This window comes from Galeopterus variegatus, unplaced genomic scaffold (assembly GCF_000696425.1).
Source record: "Galeopterus variegatus unplaced genomic scaffold, G_variegatus-3.0.2 Scaffold2738, whole genome shotgun sequence".
In the NCBI taxonomy this organism is placed as follows: Eukaryota; Metazoa; Chordata; class Mammalia; order Dermoptera; family Cynocephalidae; genus Galeopterus; species Galeopterus variegatus.
This window is the reverse complement of record NW_007728849.1, coordinates 148,593-167,721: the sequence shown is the minus strand read 5'-3', so window position 1 is coordinate 167,721 and position 19,129 is coordinate 148,593. Positions and strand designations below refer to the sequence as shown.

Below are 19,129 nucleotides of genomic sequence, written 5' to 3'. Positions count from 1 at the left end.
ATATACAAATATTCACCCCGGGTTGGATAAATAGCCATTATAAATAGCATCACATCAGTTCGGGTCTGGTTTTGCTGCCAAATGAGTCCAAATCAAACCTAGGAAAAATCTTTCCATTTATGAAGCTGTCCGGATTCCAGAAGTGTGGACATTTGTGCATACAAATTATTATCTGCATTTTACATACGAGGAAACTGAGGCTTAGAGAAACTGTCTGCCTGTGGACTCGTTAATCTCTGCACTACACTGCTTCCCAAGAAAAGAAAAAGGAAGAGAAGAAAAAGAAGGAATTGGCAGCTGAGAGACAGGAGGAAAGGTCGAAGCCTCTCGCATTGTCACTGCCACCAAACTCCCTGTTCTAAGGGCCTTCCGCACAATCGTACTTCATCTTGACATTGACCCTGTGACACAGGCACCATCTTGTTTTACAGGCTCAGAGACACTAAGGAACTTGCCCAGGATCACTTGATGAGGGGTCGAGCCAACTCCCAACCCGCAGTCCCCCCGCTTCCTACCCATGTGGGGAGAGCGCCTCCCCGGTCAAGCTGCCCTGTCTGCAGGAACTTTCCTGCCATGCCTGCTTCTCCTGCCCTTGCCCTCCTGTCCCCTCCTTTGTGAGCTTGCTAAGTGCATGCGTCTGACAGAGCACGGAGGACTAGTTCAGCCCCTGCCTCACAGCGGCCCTCAGTAAATACTTGTTAGATGCAAGGATGGAAGGATGGATGGATGGAGGGATGGGTGACCTTAAAAAGGTGTGTCAGAGACTAGACCAGAGCGACCATACATCCCAGCTTGCCAGGGACTATCCCATTTACTCCCATTGTTCCAGCACAATGTTAACAGCACCCCCCTTCACTTTCAAAAGTGCCCAGTTTGGAGGATAAAGTCTGCATGTAAGCGAAAGGATTTGGGAACTTAAAAGGACAAGCCCTGATGAAGCTGATATCAAATTATGCCCTGCCTCTCCCCGCCTCACCCCGCCAGGCTGTAGGAGGCGGAGGTTCGAGGTGAGACAGTTTACACGCAGATGCCAGCTGGCTAAGGCCCAGCACCAGCTGCCTACCACCCTCCTGGAAGAGGGGCTAAGCACGGGGTGCCCCCCAGGCTGTTATCATGGAGCCCCAGTAATGGAGACGGGATGCTGGCAGAGCACACCTGGAACAGCAGCCACCTAGCCCTAAGCTGCTGCCACCTCCCCCACCTCACCCCCAGTCTGAGGCCCCCAAGAGACTCATGCTATTATCCAAAATCTCCCCGGCTGTTTGAAGTGGGGTGTGGAAGTGGACTGAGGGAGCCAGGAGCACAAGACAAGGGGGACAGAGAGCCCACAGTGGACTTGGTGATCTGCCCTCAGGAACTGTACGATAGTGTTTATTGTTTTATGCCACATCTTACTTAACGGTTTCCTTCGTGGAAGACATTGTGCTATTGCAAACAGTGCTTCAGTGGACATCTCTACATGTGCCTTCATACGTACAGGTACACACATTTCTCTGGGCAATCACTATTCTTTATTCTGAGTTAACTGTAATTTAAAAAATTATTCTACTGAACATTATAATAAGAAAAAGACAAACTTGATAAGACTTAAAATATTTATTAGTATGAATCAGTGTGTGTTAAACCAAAAATAACAGATACAATTGGGCACTGCTGAGGGAAATGCTTTACTACAGGGTAGAATGCAAGGTCCCAGCTGTCTGCACAGGCGTCTTCTACACGCGAGACCTGGGTCCAGCCCAGACGGAAGCCCTTTAAAAAACGTGAGAACAGGGAGCAGTTTGCACAATGGCACACTGCCATGAGGTCACTGGGTCTGCTTTCAAGAATGCTGGTTAAAAGAGTAAAGCAGACACCTAATAGGTCTGAGTGCAGCTTGGAGCCCTTTAGTGTATAAGCTAGCTCGTTACTCAACCGGCCATGAGCGCTGCAGAGAGGAAGTGGAGCCCACAAAGGAGCCCACTTCAGCCATCGCATGTCAAAGCCCCGATCTTAGAGGAAATATTTCAGTCAACCAAACCTCCCTCGGCAGATGAACTCAGCTTTAATAGGAGCACAGCCCTTACTGTTGGCTAAGAGTTTTATGTCTTCAACCTTTTAGTCTGCAAGGTAACGTCATATTCAGCACCTGAATGTACCATTTTAACTCTAAAATGGCAAGTCAATCATGTACTTACAGAAAACGTTTGCATGACTCCACTGCCACTCGTAGGATTTCCAATGGGAAACCATCCCTCTGAGAATCCTGCCTACCTTCCAAAACACACAGCCATGAGCCACACTCGGCCAGTTGGAAATGGATTACATGTCGGCATAACCAATATAAAGTCATATTTACACATGTACACCACATACCACACAGGAAAGAAGAGAAAACGGGGAGAAGAAGCAAATTTTGGGAAATGATGACAAGGGCTCTACATTACATGAAACTATTTGACACTTTGGAGCAAGGATAATTTCTGGGCCTTTACATACTATTACATGGTTATGGTTCAATTATTAGAAAAGCCATGAAGTGATCCCAAGCCAAAATAAAGGAAGGTGGAAAGTCTCATTGTGGACAAGGCCCGAGCACCTATCTTCAGAGACGGCTCAATGTTTATGTGAACACTTGTGTGCCCAAGTGCAATCTACTCTCTGCCACTGCTCCGGGTGGTGATGAAACATATATATATTCTCTGACTGGCCTGAATAGCTAAGGCGACACAGAAAGGTAATAGAGTGGATTCACACCCTCGTGTGCTTCTGAAATAAAACCATGGGCTCATTAGTGGGTAACTCACTACATGTGGTTAAGACACGACATTTTATGCAAAATACAAGCCCTGCAAACCCAGCCCAAAGCTGTGAGATGCTCTGCTGGGACGCTTACCCCCTTAGCTAGGAAACCTGAACAGCTGTCCAGAGATAAATCCAGGTTTTCAGGGAAAGCTGGAAGAGGAAAGGTTCAAAAATAAGCCTGCATGTCACCGGAAAGAGGTCACTTCCATTTTCAATTTAATTTTTTTTACCTTTGGCAAGAGGTATGATAATTTCTTGGCCTGCAAGTAGAATCGTGTCAGCCAACAATGTTGACAATGTGGAAAGAAACCTTAAAAATCATTGCAAAGGCCTTGCCAAGACATCCAAATACCACTTGCTAACAGTTTTTGAGGCACCTGTCTGGGAGAGCCAAATGGCACTCCTGAATCAAAAATAAGTCTTTTCCAGCCTTCATACTCAAGACTGTCAATCAACTCTCACAAGCTGGGTGAAGCAGTAAGAAAATCAAATTGATAGCACATCCTTGAGTTGAAAACATAAATCTGTGACTTCAACCTGGCACTGTTTCCTTGATTATAATGAACATACAGAAAGTGTAGACTTGGCTGGTCTCTCCAGGATGCTTCCTTTCTGTTGATGACATGACTCAGTGTCTCTCGCCTGTCAAGAGGAGGTTAGGCATGGCCACGACAGACTCTACAGCAGCTCAGCCTGAGCTACTGAAAGCTGGAGGTCTTTCATCAGCTCATGATCTCTTTCTTGACTTTCACATCATACACTGTCAATAAAGGCTTGCTGGCCCTTGACGGTGTGTGGCAAAGGAGGTACCAGCCGGCCCTGTTAGCACCATGTGGTTAAACATTGGTGAGACTGTGCGTTTAGTTTTCCCAGCCCCCACAAGGCACTGTTCCTAACAGCTGTTAAGAATAACCTCCTAATATCAGCCTTAACAGGAAATCAGCTGATTCCTGATCCCAAGTTTTTATGAAAGTTAGAAAGGTAACAGGATTTGAATTTTCAATGGAAATAGCTTTTCTCCCTTTCCATGCTCTTTCTCCTTCAGATTCAGGCATCCTTAGTCAATTGAACAGACAGGCAATATGAAAAGGAAGGGAGGGTTTCATCGAATCCTCTAGTTAGTCCTGATATGCTCCTCCCCGAGCCTGGCATCATTTAAAATGCTTTCTCCAATTCTGTAGTTTTTGGGGTCTAGAAATTTCAGGTTTGGCTGGCTTTCCTGTAACCTATTGTTCACTGCTATTATTAGAAATCTGCCCTATGATTTAGACTCAAACACCCTTCAGTTAATTTTCTTAGTAATTCTCTTAGTAAAACAATGCTCTGAGCATTAAACTTCTCTAAGCGAGTAGAAGTTCATGACTACGGAGGTGATGAATGCCAGGTGGTCTCTTGAATGATATTTATAGTCTACATCTACCACGGCTCACACAGTAACTACTTAAATGACTCCTTCTAACTGGGCCTCCCAATCTCAAAATGTATGCAATATTTCAGCCTGATTTGGTTTGTTTGTTTAGATATGACCAAAACTGGAAAAAGTGTTCATTGATTAAAAGAGATGTAGACAACAGTTTCTAACTTTTTCTCCTCTTTTATAATAGTTCAAGTCTCAGCGTAATAGTCCAACTATACTTCTCCGATTTCCTTCAGAAAAGTAATAAATAAATGCTTACTTCCAAATCCAGCTAAAAACTAACCTTCTAAATTAAATTGGCCTTTCAGTGAAGGCTGCTTAGGTAACAAATGCAATGGCACTAAAGAAATTGCTGACTTTTGGCCGGGTGACCCAGGAAATCAGAGTAGAACGCCACTTTAGAATCCCATAAACATGATAGGGCAGTAAGACTTTTGTACAACAAATCCAAAAAATTTTTAAAGGTTTTTAACAAAAACTCAATTATACTTATTCCCTAATAAGTACAGTCCCTCCCGTGTGCATTTCATGCACTAAAGGCCATTTTGTGGTGGTGTGATGGGTTTTTCCAGAGTTCTCTAGAGTCCTTTTTCAGGGACCTTTCCTGCTCTGCTCCCTGCAGGTCTTCCGGGATGCGAAGCCAGCATGCGAAGCCAGCATGCCTGCTCTTCTCAGTGAGGTGCGGGCCACCCAGCATGGGGCTCCTTCAGCAGGGCCCGGGGTCGTGGGCTCTGCTTCTTCAAGTACGGCGGCCCGCAGCCCTGGGTCAGCAGCACCGCCGGCTGGATGGCGTGCTGGCCTTCCCAAGTTTGATGGCTCCATTGTTTCCATTTTCATGGGGGTCCAGGGGTGGGATCCGGCGGCCTGGAACAAAAAGGAGACCGCAGGTGAGCTCCTGTTTCCCCAGTCATCGCCGCACAAACTGACTTTTAGGCTGTGCCCACACCTCTGCTTAATGTTTGGGTTGCACAGAAAACAGAGGAGCTCCAGGAATGGCTCTTCTCCCCTCTGTCTCCCTCCCTCCTTCCCTCCTAGCTCTGCTGCATGAAGTCAAATCCATGCCTAGAAAGTTCAGACAGAGTACAAGCAGCTTCCTGACCGTGTGGCTTTCCTGCCACTGGGAGGACCTGCTGCGGGGTCGCGTCCCACTCTGCACACCAGCACTCATTCCTCCCAGCCTTCCCACCAGCCATCCGCTTTAATGACTGGCTTCACGCCTCTGCGACTTCAGCAGTAACAGTGCACACTCGGCCATCTTTTCTGCTTCTCAAAATAGAAGTGGACTGGGAACCGTGGTCTTCCTAGTACTGTCGTTCATTAGCGCTGAGCTCGCCACCTCGTCCGACCCCAGTACTTAGATCATTAACTGGAAAGCCCGCAGAGCGACTCTTCAAAGGAAACAGCATTTTAATGTCATCCACAATCTTTTTCTTACTGAATTTAAGTTTAAAAATTATCCTAGAGTCTCGATAAATAAACACAAAGTAAAAATTAAGGCAATGGAGGGGGATAGGGAGGTGATAGCTAAAGAAATGATAAAAATATTCTAAAATTGTGCTGATGCCTGCATATAGCCATGAATATGCTAAAAAGTACTGAATTGTACACTTGAAGTGGGTGAAATTGAAGTGTGTGAATTTTATCTCAATAAATCTTTTTTTTAAAAAGGCAATGGAATCTGGAAATAACCTTAGAACCTCACAGTTTTCAAAGATTGTCACAGTCACCGTCCTCACCTAACCCTGTGAAGCTGGTGGAATTATCACCATTTTATGATGACTCAGAGAACTGAGGTTGTTTGCTGAAGGTCACATCGGCAATAAGTGGTACAGCTGGTTCTGTGATTATAACCTTCATCCTGATTTTCTGATGGATCCTAAACCCGGGTCCTCCCCACTGCACATGAGCTTTCTGTTTACTTTTCCAACCCCCATGAAAAAAGCATGAAATACCAGCTCTAAAATGAGGATTTTTTTTTTACCAGCTACTTAGTATATTAGTTTACTAAGTAACCAGTAACTAGAAGTGGAAGGAAAATCCATTTCAAAGACAAAGTCTTTTAATGCAAGTGGATGTTACCTAAGGACTACAGACAGAGCCAAAACATCCTGATAGAAGGACATTTCTGCATGGGGCAGAAATGGTTGATTTCAAAGGTATTGACACAGTGTGTAGACTGGACAGTACAGACATCACCAGAGAGAAAGCGTAAAGAATATGGTCATTGGCATTTACCCCAAATTAAAAATCAACAGTAGAGATCTTCACCTGATTACGGAGCAGGTGAAAAGGAGGTGACAACTTCTGCAGCTATTGCTCCTGCCGTCTTGCACGGCCAGCAAAGCTGCACGAAGCTTTCACGGGCAGTTCCCAAGACAGTTCAGTCCTAATCCAGAAGCAGCAAGACAGTATGAACGCGTTTTCCTCTTATGGACATGCTATTTTATTAGTCACAATTAAAAGGAAGTAAACAAATGTCTCTTCTACTTTGTCAACCTTAAGTGATAAATACAGGAGAAAGTCCCCAGTGACCACCAGTACTCTAAAGATTTATTCAAGTCAGATCTTGACAAAAAAGTGTTGCTCCTCAAGAGAAAGTGAGGTGTTCTGAAGGGATGATAGTGTCAAGTTAGGCCCTTATTTAAATTAATAATATTTCAGGTGTCTCCTGATAATAATTCTGATGGGTACAAGCTGTTGCCCTAATCAACTAAGAGACAAGGACTGTTTCTTGATTAGTATAAGAAGTGGAAATTTAAGCATTTTTGACAATATCAAAATTGATATCCCATTCTTAACACCAATTTCATGCTATTCTTATGGTAACTCCAACATTAGCAAAACAGCATTAGCTGTTTAGCCCTGCTTTCTGTGACTTATTTTACCTGCCTTGTGCCCTAAGTTTTCATAACTATTTTCCTATGAAAAGTACCCAAACTATAGAAAAAGTTTATATATAAGATATTCATTAAAGTAACCAAGTACTGTGGAAATCTGGAAACAAAGAGCCCACGCCTGCACTGCTATTCCAGTCGGCCCCCTCCCCGCGTCTCCCTTCTTTCCTAAGCAGACCTGACAGCAATGTTTGGGACACAACGGTGAGTCAGGCCTGGTCTCCTCCAAGGACGTTCCACTCATGTGTCAAACTGCTGGCCTCGTTTTGAATCAGTTGTTGATCCTGGCCTCTTTGAGGGGCCAGGTTCTTTTACCTACAGAATATTCAAAATCTCACTTATTAGAACAAAATACTTCTCAAAGTCAGAACTTCTGCAGTTTCCTCAGACTTCGTTTTTCTCTTTTGGTAGAAAGCGGTTTGAGATTTGGGAGAGTCAGTGTTCCCGGTAAGCGAACTAGGACAAGTTATTTAAAATCTCCGAGGCTTCCCTTCCTCACCATGAAAAGCACTAGAAAGTAACTTACTATTCTGCAATAAGCATGCAGCTGTCATTAACACGGGCGGGGCCCATGCAGTGGAGGGGAGGGGGTCTCCTGTGGCCACAGGCTTCTCCTGGGCAGGGCTTCCGTGTCCTACTAAGCCCTCAGCCTGGGATGAATTACACGCAGGCCGGCCTCCAACAGTGAGAAAAAAGGAGGAGCTTCCACTTTGAAGCAGAGGCGGAGGAAAGCCCAGGGGCCTCGAGCACACGGCTGTGAAAACAGAACGCCGGCTCCCATGCTGTGGTCTGGGGCATTGAGAACTTACCGAAAGGTTAAGTGTACTTTCACAAAAGAATCGTTTGGGAAATGGCCATAACGTTTTGTACCAAGGTGATCACCTTGGAACACTGTGGAATCAGTATTATTTACACTGGCATAGAGGACAAAAATATATGTACAAACATCTGCATCTGTCTCCTCTTACAAAACGCCCTCTAAGTATGCAAACTCCATAACAAGTTGTCCTTGAGCATAAATTCTAAAGCAGAGTGTTTATTTTAATACAATTTACATTGTGTAAGATCCTGTTTGGGAAAAGTTAAAAAGACTTTTTTTGGGGACGTTTGGTTTTCCTGAAAGTTGACAGTCTAGAGAAAAAGCAGGTTTTATAAATGATTCCTCAGGAATGCAGTATGTGAAAACAAATTCCAAGCTTACAAATTTTTTCATGGCTCTGAACTGGGACTGTAATGCGTTCACGCACAACAAAAATAAAACAGCGGACTTAGCTGCAGCTGTCTCTCTCCTTGTGTGCTCGACCAGCCACTTCTGTACGAGCTTTGATTCCTCGCCAACAATTCTGTTTGTAGTCTTCTCCCCTTCCATTCCAGTTCCAGCAGTGACTTGGCTTGGCCATCTTCTGTTTGGTGTTAGTGCTGCTGGCAGTTGCTATGAAACTTCCATTTCTTGACTGATGTTTTCAATCACCCAGATTAGCAAACTGACCAAGTTTGCTAGAACTTAGCAGTATTTGCTCTTGATAATGACCTCCCAGCCCCTCCATTTAGAGAGGGGCCTCTGTGGAACACTGCGGTGCTCACGGTCACAGCACACCGACCTGAGAATGCAGACCAGGGCCATGCCATCCCTGCAGCTGTACTCTCGCTGCCACGACAAAGACAATACAGAATCACCAGAAGACCTTGAATTAGGACAAAGAGGCTGGAAGTGAGGAATGAGCTAACCTTCTACGAAGGAGCAGGACGGCTCAGGGGGCGGGAAGTGTATGTGGTCAGGGGTCTGAAGAAGGTGCAGTCAGGGACTACGAGAGTCCTAGTAGGTGTGCACTCAAGGGAGGAGGCAGAGGCGGGAGAGAAACTTAGGAAGACACTTGGCAGGATGTGACAACTGGACGGAAGCGGGAGGGTCAAGACAGGGACCAGAAAACCTGAAGGTCAAAGTCTAGGGAGCCGAGGGAACGGTGATGCCATCCAGAGGGAAGAAGGGACGGTCACCACTGGCTCTTCAACAGAAACCACTGGTCTTCTTACCATTCAAAGGCATCTTTTCCTTTCTTCTTCTCCTTTTTAATTGTTAGATTTTATTTTTTTAGTACTTCTTGGTTTATAGAAGAAATTGAGTGAAAAATACAGAAAGTTCCCATAGACCGCCTGACCCCGTCTCCAATTTTCTGTTAACTTCTTGCATTAGTGTGTAACATGTGGGCTTAAAGTCCACGGCTGACATGAGGGCTCACTCTTTGTGCTGGATAATGACACGCACCCGCCATGGTAGTATCATACAGAATAGTTTCACTGCCCTAAAAATCGCCCGTGCTCCAACTATTCACCCCTCCCTCTAACCCCCACCCCAGGACCCCTGGCGACCACTAATCGTTTCATTGTTTCCATAGTTTTGCCTTTTGCAGAGTGTCATACGGTTGGAATCATAGAGTATGTAGACTTTTCAGATTGGCTTCTCTCACTTAGTAATATGCATTTAAGGTTCCTCCCTACCTCTGCTTTGCTTGCTAGCTGATTTCTTTTTACCCCTGAATAATATTCCATTGTATGGATCTATTCCTTTAATATTTTATTTTAGCATTTAAAAATTATAAGATACAAAAAGTACATGCCACAAAGGAAAGACATGACAAACTACACTTAATCAAAAGTTAACAATTTCGGCTCTTCAAGACACTTAAGAAAATGAAGACAAGCCACAGTGTGGGAGAAAATATCTGAAAAACAGATATCTGATAAAGAATATGTATCTAAAATAAAGAAATAATCTTTAGAATGCAACAATAAAAAGACAAACAACCAAATTCAAAATGGGCAAAATTGGGACACTTCAAGCAAGTCATATGGATCGCTAATTAGCACATGAAAAGACCCTCAACATTACCAGTCATGAGGAAAATGCAAACTAAAACCACAGGGATATCACTATACTCCCATTACAATGGTTGACATTTTTATAAATTGACGGTACTAAGTGTTGGCAAAGACGTGGAGCAACTGGAACGCTCCTACATTGGTGGCGGTAATCTAAAACGGTGAGAGCACTTGGAAAGACAGTTTGGGCATCTCTTAGAAAGGCAGATGTACACCTACCAGATAAGCCAGTGTCCCCTTCCTAGGTATTTATCCATGCAAAGACTTATACACGAATGCTCATAGCAACCTTATCAGATATTACCAAAAACTGAAAACAACCTGAATGTTAGGTGAACAGATTAACACTGTAGTTTATACATGCAACAGAATACTACTCAGCAGAAAAAAAGGAACTCAGCAAAATCTGTGCTGTGTTCAACTCTGCAGGACACTGATCAAATTATCCGAGTAAAGAAACTGAATGACAGGAAAAAGAGAAAAAGATGGAGAGAGAACCTATTGCGTAAGAGAGGCTTGAAAGACACATCAAATAATCACAGGATGTGGAAATTATTTGCATCCTGATTCAAACTATAAAATGCAAACAAAGAAACTATTATAACAATTACAAGATTTTTGGAAATTGTACTACTGGATATTTGATGATATTAAGCAATTAATATAATAATAGCATTATAGTTATTAACGTGATAATGTAATTGTCATTATGTAAAAAAATTACAGACTGAGATATTTACAGATGAAATAAGATGTCTGAGATTCCCTTCAAAATAACACAGGCAGGGACAAGGGACTTCGGGGTAGGGATGAAGTGAGCTTGGTTAGGAGTGCACAGAGGTTCACTGCATTACTGTTGACTTGTGTATATTTTTACAATCTTCCACAATCTGGTATTTTTTTAAGTTCCCTGGAATCTCATCATCATGAAACAACCACTGTTAAATTTTTAATGTGTATCCTTCCAAGAAGTATGTATTCTTGGAAAAATATATTATTTATTATATATATATATATTATATGGTTCATATTTTGTGAAATCAGATTATTATATAAACTGCTCTGTAACTTTTGTTTCACACACAATGATTTATCTTTTTATGTCAGTAAATAGAGATTTACATCACCATTTTTATTCACTTGTTTAGATTGGTGTACCATGATTTTTAAAAACTATTTTCTAACCTTTGGACACTTCAGTCATTTCCTGTTTTTCACTATCATGAATAGCGTTGCCATAAATTGCCATACACAAAGGGACATGTTGCAGACTACATGTGCATGCCAGGCCCACGGCCCACCTCTTTACACTGCCCTCTCGCTTGCTAGTTGTGTGACCTCGAGCAACTTACAAGCCTCCCTACACCTTTCTTCAACTGTAAAATAGGAACAAAAACAGTGCCAATAACAATCGCAGGATCAGTGGTGCATTCATGAGGTCACATCTACTTCAGCAACACAAAAACGGCACAACATGACAACTCCAAACATGTCCAACATTGTTATTACTATGTTTTGCACACCTGATCAATTTCTTCTACAGAACTGCTGGGATAAAAGACATGCCCAGTCAGGGCTTTTGGTATCCAATCTGTCCATATTCTGAAATGATATTATTTCACTGATACCTCCTGGAATTGCGTTTGCTAAATTAACTTCTGTGGTGGTGAGAAAGTAGACAGACTTTGTCTTCGTCCCCTCCTTGTCCCTTAACTGCTAAACTTACCTCAGTTTGACAGCTTGCTCTACTATTATAAAATTTGCAAACATTTTGTTTTACTTTTAAATTTCTTTAACCTGCTCCAAACCAAAAGTAACTACCTAGGGAATTTAAAAAATCCAGTGGACTTAAAATAGCCAGCATTCTGTGCAACAAATGACTACACAGCAAGACACGATCACTGCCCACAAGCCTTAAATTCTTGTTTTTCATTTTTAACACCCCATCCTAATTTTTCCAAACAAATATGCTGTGCCTCTAATTATATTCACTTTAAAGAAACAAATATTTCTCACCTTGTTCTCAAAGTAACAACGAATAAAAAACCTAGTCTAATGTTTCCACGTGTAATTCCCATGAGAAAGCCTGTGTTCATCTTCTCTACAACCAATGTTCAAATCCAGGCATTTTCCTGCTGAGCCTTGCAGCTCCACCTCTCCTTGTCCTCAGGGAGAGGTTTTTTTTTAAAAAAAAAAAAGTTATTTAAATGAAATAATTAAACGCCACAAACCAAAACTTGGGGTCCTCACAATCCAGAAGCCTGTCTGCTAGGCTCATGACAAATCCAGCCCCAAAGAGCTAGCTCCGGTGCTTGCTTCCTCGTTCCAGAACACGTTCCTCCTCCCCCATTTCCAGCCCACCTCCAGTGCTATTGGTTCTTTTCCCAGAAGAGTACTGCTGCCCACTTCCACTGCTTCCCGACTTGTCTGTGCCACCGCCTTCCTACATCACTACAATCGCATCCATTGGTTAAGCCATGTCCAGAGGCTCCTCCTTCTAAGGTGTGGTCTCTGTAAACGTAATTGGACGTGCCGTACCTCTGTCTGCAACACTTGAGGAGCTTCCAGTTGCATTCTGAATTTCACCCCTCCTCCCATTATAAGGCCCTGTGAGGAGGAGCAGACGATCTGTAACCTCAATGCCCCACCCCTTCCCGAAGCCCACCTCCTCCACCAGCCCACAGCCTCCTTTCTCCCCCTTAAATGCACCACGCCACTTCCTGCCTCAGGGATTTGGTTCCTGAGGTTCCCTTGGCCTGACAGTTTTTCTTGAGCTCTTTGCCCAACTGGCCTTTTCTTGTGTTTCAAGTCCAGCTTAAAATCATTTCCTTGGGGAGGACTTCCCCACCCAGTCTGAAGTCCCCCGTTATCGTCTCTCACAATCCTTGTTCTTTTGCTTCTGGGCTTTTACCACCATGCGTAATTATACACCTATTTGACTCTGTGCCTACAGCCTGTCTCCCCCACTCGACTGTCAGTCTGTTTTGTTCACCATGACATCCCAGTGTCTAGCATGTCACCTAACCCACAAAACAGCACAGCATATACTTGTTGAATAAACAAATCAAGAGAAACTAGGCTTGCCCCATTTGCTGGTGTTATTCACCTGTAAGTCCCCACAGAAAAGTGATCACATTTCATCTGATCTAGTGAACTCACTAAAATATTATCTCCTGGAACATCATGAAATGAGGATGGAGACCCAAATTCAAAACCATGAATTTAGCACTATACTATTTACTAGTCTCAGCCATATGGGGAATTTGAAAGACCAAAACTTGTACTCCCAGGAAACTTGCAGGCTCCCTAGAAGAAGAGATATACACCTAAAACACTTGGAGAATCATTTAAAGATAGAATATGTTCAAATGTCAAATGACGGGACAAACCATAGGTAAGCTCAGATTAAAGGCAGAAATCACCAGTGAGGCTTGGAGTGGCAAAGACTTCACGAAGGAAGATTTGAACTGGATCTTGAGGAATGAAGGTTTGCGGGGAGGACAAGGGGCATCCGGTATGGGGCCAGAGTGAGCAAACGGATCAAGGAGGGATTTTAAAAACTGCTAAGGAGCAAACACCGAGCTCACAGCTCTGGAACCCTGTCTTCCAAGTCATGATGTACAGACAAGGGCAGAGAGTAGCTCACGTGGAAGGCTATCAAGATGTTTTGATTTTGCTTTTTAACACTGAAGTATTGTTAAATAAAATTTATAGGAGGTCACTGGCTTGGACTGAGCTCCTGCACTAGGCCCAACTGGCCAGCCCAAAATGAGTCACTCATGCTAAAGTTCCATGTCACCAAGCCGAAACTGTTTATCTGATCTTCTGAGAAATCGAGCAAGCAAGAGAGAGAGAGAGAGAGAGAGAAACTAAATTCCCAAACAGGCCAGTTTCAATCTGCATGATAGCGAAGTCCCCTCTGCTTTAATCCTTACAAGGGAAGTGACTTTGCAAAGACCATCTGCTCTAGTTCTGTTTCTGCTTTCTTCTCTGTCTGTGAAACCAACCTCCCCTGCTCAGCTCATTGGAATGCTCATTCTATTTTATAGAATGAAGTGTTGCCCAATTCTACACTAGAAAATAAAGGCAATTAAGATCTTTCAACTAAATTTGCTGTAATTTTGCCTTTCAACAGTATGTAAACAGCAACAGAATAGTTCTGGTATTTTCAGACACCAATTTAAAAATTCAAATGTACAATTATTTTCTCGACCAAGAATTTTTCTTCATATATTTTAAGAGGAAACCTTTAATGTTCAAATTAAAGATATAAGAACCTGAGAAAGAAATATGAATAAACCCTGGGCAGAAATGCATGGAAGAGATCAGCCACTGGCAATGGGATGAAATAGGTTCAAAAATGTGATTTAGAAAAGGGTACCCGGAGGGGGCCGGCCCGGTTGCGCACTGGAGAGTACGCCGCTTGGGAGTGCGGCGGCGCTCCTGCAGAGGGTTCGGATCCCATGTGGAGACCGGTTCCCACTCACTGGCTGAGCGCGGTGCGGGTGCAACACCAAGGGTTGCGATCCCGTTACCAGTCAGTAAAAAAGACAAAAAAGGAAAAAAAAAAAAAAAGAAAAGGGTACCCGGAGGAATACCAATCAGAGAACAATATATTATATGAAGGTAGACTGTGCACAGACCACCCAAAACAGAGCAGCACCTAAATCCTTCACAGGGTAGCTTCAATCTTTGAAAGACATAATATTTTGGTAAACTATTTTCAGTTAGAAAATGTATTAGCTCATATTCAGAAAACACAGTTGTCCCACTTCTGCTTCATGAACATGCTGGGAATGTAAAAGAGAAACATTTGTCTTTTCATCCAAGTTAACGTGAATTAATTTTGTTTGAGCACACCTTTCTAAAGGGCTTTTATTCTCACTATTTGTTCTTGAGTTTTTATTGCATCTTTTCTGCCAGGTATATATGTCTCTGGAACATTGCTTCGGGGAACAGAGGTGTCAGCAATATCTAGTTCTATTTTAAGCTCAGGGAGGAGCACGTGTAATACAAGCAGCATCAGGGAAAAGGAAAATAAATGAACAGTCTGCTGCAATATATTGAGGTGTACTGGGAATTGTGTTTTAAGTCAACCTGTGATTAGACTACAAAACCCCATTCTGAAGAAATTCACCAGAAAGAGGAAAGAGGCGAGAGAAAGGCACCAGAGTTTACAAATGCAGACAGGCAGACAGAGATTTTGCCATGGCTGTGTATCTACAAGCCCTGTTTGTTAAGGCAACTATAACTAAAGTGTAATAAAACAAATATGACTTTATTTGATGGGGAAGATGAGGTGATATAGGTATTGTATGGCTTATATAGGAATTAATTACTTTGAAGCTATAATCACCCCCTGCTTTAGGCAAAATGCTTGTTTTTTCCTAAATGAAGCAGAACGCACGGATCTGAGGAATTAATTATTCAAAATCCCCATCGTTGTGAGCCATGAATGAAGTCTTCATACACGGGAAGAGCTTTATACTGGCTGAACCATACAAAGAAATGATCTTTCAAGTTAAGATATTAACACATGCTGCTTAGGCTTGTTCTCTTTAAGGTCCTTATTTGACTTTTTGATTTTAATAATGACTTTCATAAACCTCAGAAAGCCTCCTGGCTCATATGGAAATCTCACACTGAACACAAGGTGCACGAGGCGCGAGCTTCCTTCGCTGCTTGCTGCTGTCTGCGCTGTTGCCTTCCAGGGCCAGAGCGCTGGTGCTGGGGAGAGGGCTCTGCCAGGTGTGGAGCTGCACAAACCGAAGGTGACGACCTACCAGTCGTCAGCAGCTAGCTGCCTTCCTTCATTAGAACCGCCTACAAAATCAAAATGCTTCCGAGTTGAACCTACCAGAAAAGAATGAGTTTGATCTGAGGAAAGAAATACAAAGTTACTGTGACTAGTTCAAGCCAAACTCTCTTAGATGTCACCCACAGTGGACAAGTAGAGAGCCTCTGCACCCGTGCCCAGGCTCGGGCAGCAACAGAAGGATATGGGGTTTCCAACATCCCATCACTGCCCCAGCACTCAGACCAACCACTCAGGTCGATGAGCTTGAAGGACACTACTCTGCCCAGAGTGCAAGATAACGGCAGGAAAAAGGTGAAGGCAGGGGGAGGGTGATGAGGACCTGAGTGAATCAAAGGGCCTGCGACAGGCCGGTGGCTGCAGCAGGGGGCTCCGCCCACTCTTCTGCAGTTTTTCTTTGTTTTTTCGGTGCAGGGATCTGAACCTGTGACATGGGTGTTATAATACCACACTCTAACCAACCTGCAGTTTCTTTTGCACATCTCTCCACAGCACAGGTAGCTCTCCTGTCAGCCAACATAAGCAAACAAAAGAATCCCTGCTGTGGGTTCTCGGAGTCTGAAGTAATGGACCCAAACCAGTTCCACGGAAATCAGATCTGTTCTGGGAAGCCACGCCGACTGACTTTGAGAGCTCCGCCAACAATGATCTCAGGCAGAAGAGAAACCAAACCATCCGTTTCCCTTCTGGAATTGTCCAGGGCCAAGATATTTGAGGACGACTGCTAACTGATCAACTTTTCCGAAGGTGGATACCCAGCATTTCACTGAACTTCTCCCAGCATCCCAGGTTATGGTTGAGTGCACTTTCCTGAGGGCTCAGAGCAGTTTCCCAGGACAGTTGTCAGCAGGTACTTCTCTAGTGGGACCCAGGACAGAATGACCCAGAACAAAACAACACAGCCAGAGAATTTATGAAGGTGAAATCTGGTGCGTTCGAAGCCTCACAGCTGCAGACAGATGTGTCAGCGAGGCCATCCGCTGGGAAACAGCTCTGATAATGTCACTCATGGCAACCAGCATAGAGAAAGTGAAGCATAACATGACCCAGAACTGGGGACAAAGAACGGAGCTGTCACCTTCATTAATTAGCTTATAAGAAAAGAGCAAAATTAAAAAAAAAAAGAAAGAAAAAAGGACATAAGAAAAGAAATGACGAAAATCTTTACAAATCGATGATTCACCCAATTGCCAATTTCAGGTCATGTGGGATGAAAACATCATTCTTTGTTGACATCATCAGACAAAGACTATTACTAAAAGCTTCTCTTATTTTGTTTGCCTAGAGTCATTCAGTTCAGTGGGTGACTTCAAGTTTCTACACCTTATCATTGTCTATTTTATCTCCCCTCAAAGTACTAACATAAGCTATAGAATGCATAATTTTTAATTAAAATAAACTTTATTTTTGTAACAGGATTATTTCATTTCAACTCACAAAACGTAGGAGGAACAGGTAAAGCACAGAATTATGGAAATTTAAAATCAAGAGGCATAATACAGATATTAACAAGTGTATAGCTGTAGATTTCATATTTACTTGTGTGAGAAATTCACACAGAGGAAAAGACCCACTTTAGAACTCTACAGTTTTATCCTCTGTCTCCCAGAAGCATAAAAATGCAAGCTAGGCTGAAAACACAATTTCAGGTACTTACTGATTCCTTGAAAGAGCTCTTCGATATTAATAGCATTTTTTGCACTTGTTTCCACCACGATGGCACCTATAGATTCAGCATATTCCTTAGCATCCTTCAGGGGAACCTCCCTGGAAAAGAGGTCAAACCCAGAGAGAAATAAATGCTCATTAGTAAAATACAAGTAATTCCAAAAGACCAAACAAACAGCTCGTGTGGAAAGAGCTCCTTTCTTTTTCTATAGAATAATAACTAAATTACTCAGCAATTATTGAAGCCTAGTATGGGTGAGATTTTTTAAAGTTTAAAACCTGGTCCCTGGCAACCATGGAGAAAAGACATGCACATATAAAATACTGTTCCTGGTCTCACAGAAGGAGAGATTCCAGAACAGTAGGGAAAATCATCATGATTATGGCAGTACACATTCCAGCTTTCAGAGCCTAGGCTGATTTCCATTTTTTTTCCCCATATATAACTCAATATCAAAAAATAACAACAACACTGTTAGTGTGCGTATGCACATGTGCTTTCATGAGACTTTTCACGCACAGGTTAAGCATCCCTAACCCTGAAATCTGAAATTTGAAGTGCTCCAGAATCTGAAACTTTTTTAGTGCTGACATGACGCGCATTTCGAATTTTGGATTAGGAATGTTACCTATCTGGAAATATTCCAAAATCCAACAAAATCTGAAATCCAAAACAAACACTTCTGGTCCCAAGCATTTCAGATGAGAGATACTAAACCCGCATTATTTTTCACAAACCAGAGAAAATATGCGACATGATTTGACAGTTTGGAAATGAACATGGTATGATGGCTATGATGCAATATGGCATATCTGGACTTTCACCTTCAAAAGGATGTTCCCGCAATGGTTTTAGAATGTGAACTCTAAATAAACAATCTAAAAAACATTTACTGATTTGTTTTCACTGTGAAAATGCTATGGTTAATATCCAAAGATAAAAAGACACAATTTCTGTTCTCCAGGAGTTTATCCATTTATTCAGTGAGTATCTGTTGAGCAGCTATTTTTATGACAGTCTCTTGCAGGTGCTAGAGAAAACACTGGTCCATGGTATCTGGAACCTACATCTTAGAGTATAGAGAAAACACATTCATGGTCACTCTAATCCACAACACTGTAACAGAGTGCCTCAGGAGTAGAGGGGTAGAAAGTGACACATTTTGATCAATGGAACCCAGGAAGACACCTTGGAAGAGGTCACCTTGAGCGTGGCTGTGAAGGCCAGGTAGAATACAGGTGAGAATCTGTGATGGAATAGGCTGAGCAAGGCCCGGAGGCAGGAGAGAGCACTCATTCCCTGTTGATTCTGCACCCAACCCTGCCTCCAGCATGAGGGCAGATCTACAAATGAATGATGTAGTATCTGAATGGAGCCACTCAGAGTGACCAGAGCTGAGACAGGGAGGGTCCAGAGGGAGTCGTGGCTGGGCAGGGATGCGCGACAAGCCTGGCTCATGCCCAGTGGCTTCAAGAACAGGAGGGTGACAGGGTCAGCTCCACAGTCAAGGAAAAAAACAATGCATGAAACGGACTAGAGAGGAGGGGGCAGCAAGAAGTACGGTTGGAAGATCCTCTGGTGCTGGAGGTGAGGGAGAACCCAATCCTCAACTGGAAGGACACTCCAGGAAGAGAAAAGAGGCAGTGCAGGGTTGAAGCTGGGGAGGGCAG

General features: G+C 43.2%; 1 protein-coding gene across 1 annotated transcript in view; it reads right to left on the bottom strand.

The window, feature by feature from the left end:
• Positions 1-1,581: 1,581 nt before the first annotated feature.
• Positions 1,582-19,129, bottom strand: part of RAB31 (RAB31, member RAS oncogene family) — a gene marked incomplete at its 5' end in the record, with an annotated part of 71,591 nt that continues 54,043 nt past the window's right edge. The window contains 2 exons of the mRNA XM_008582850.1: positions 1,582-5,065; positions 17,448-17,557. Coding sequence (XP_008581072.1) covers positions 4,968-5,065; positions 17,448-17,557 — 208 coding nt within the window. The remainder of the gene's footprint in view (positions 5,066-17,447; positions 17,558-19,129) is intronic.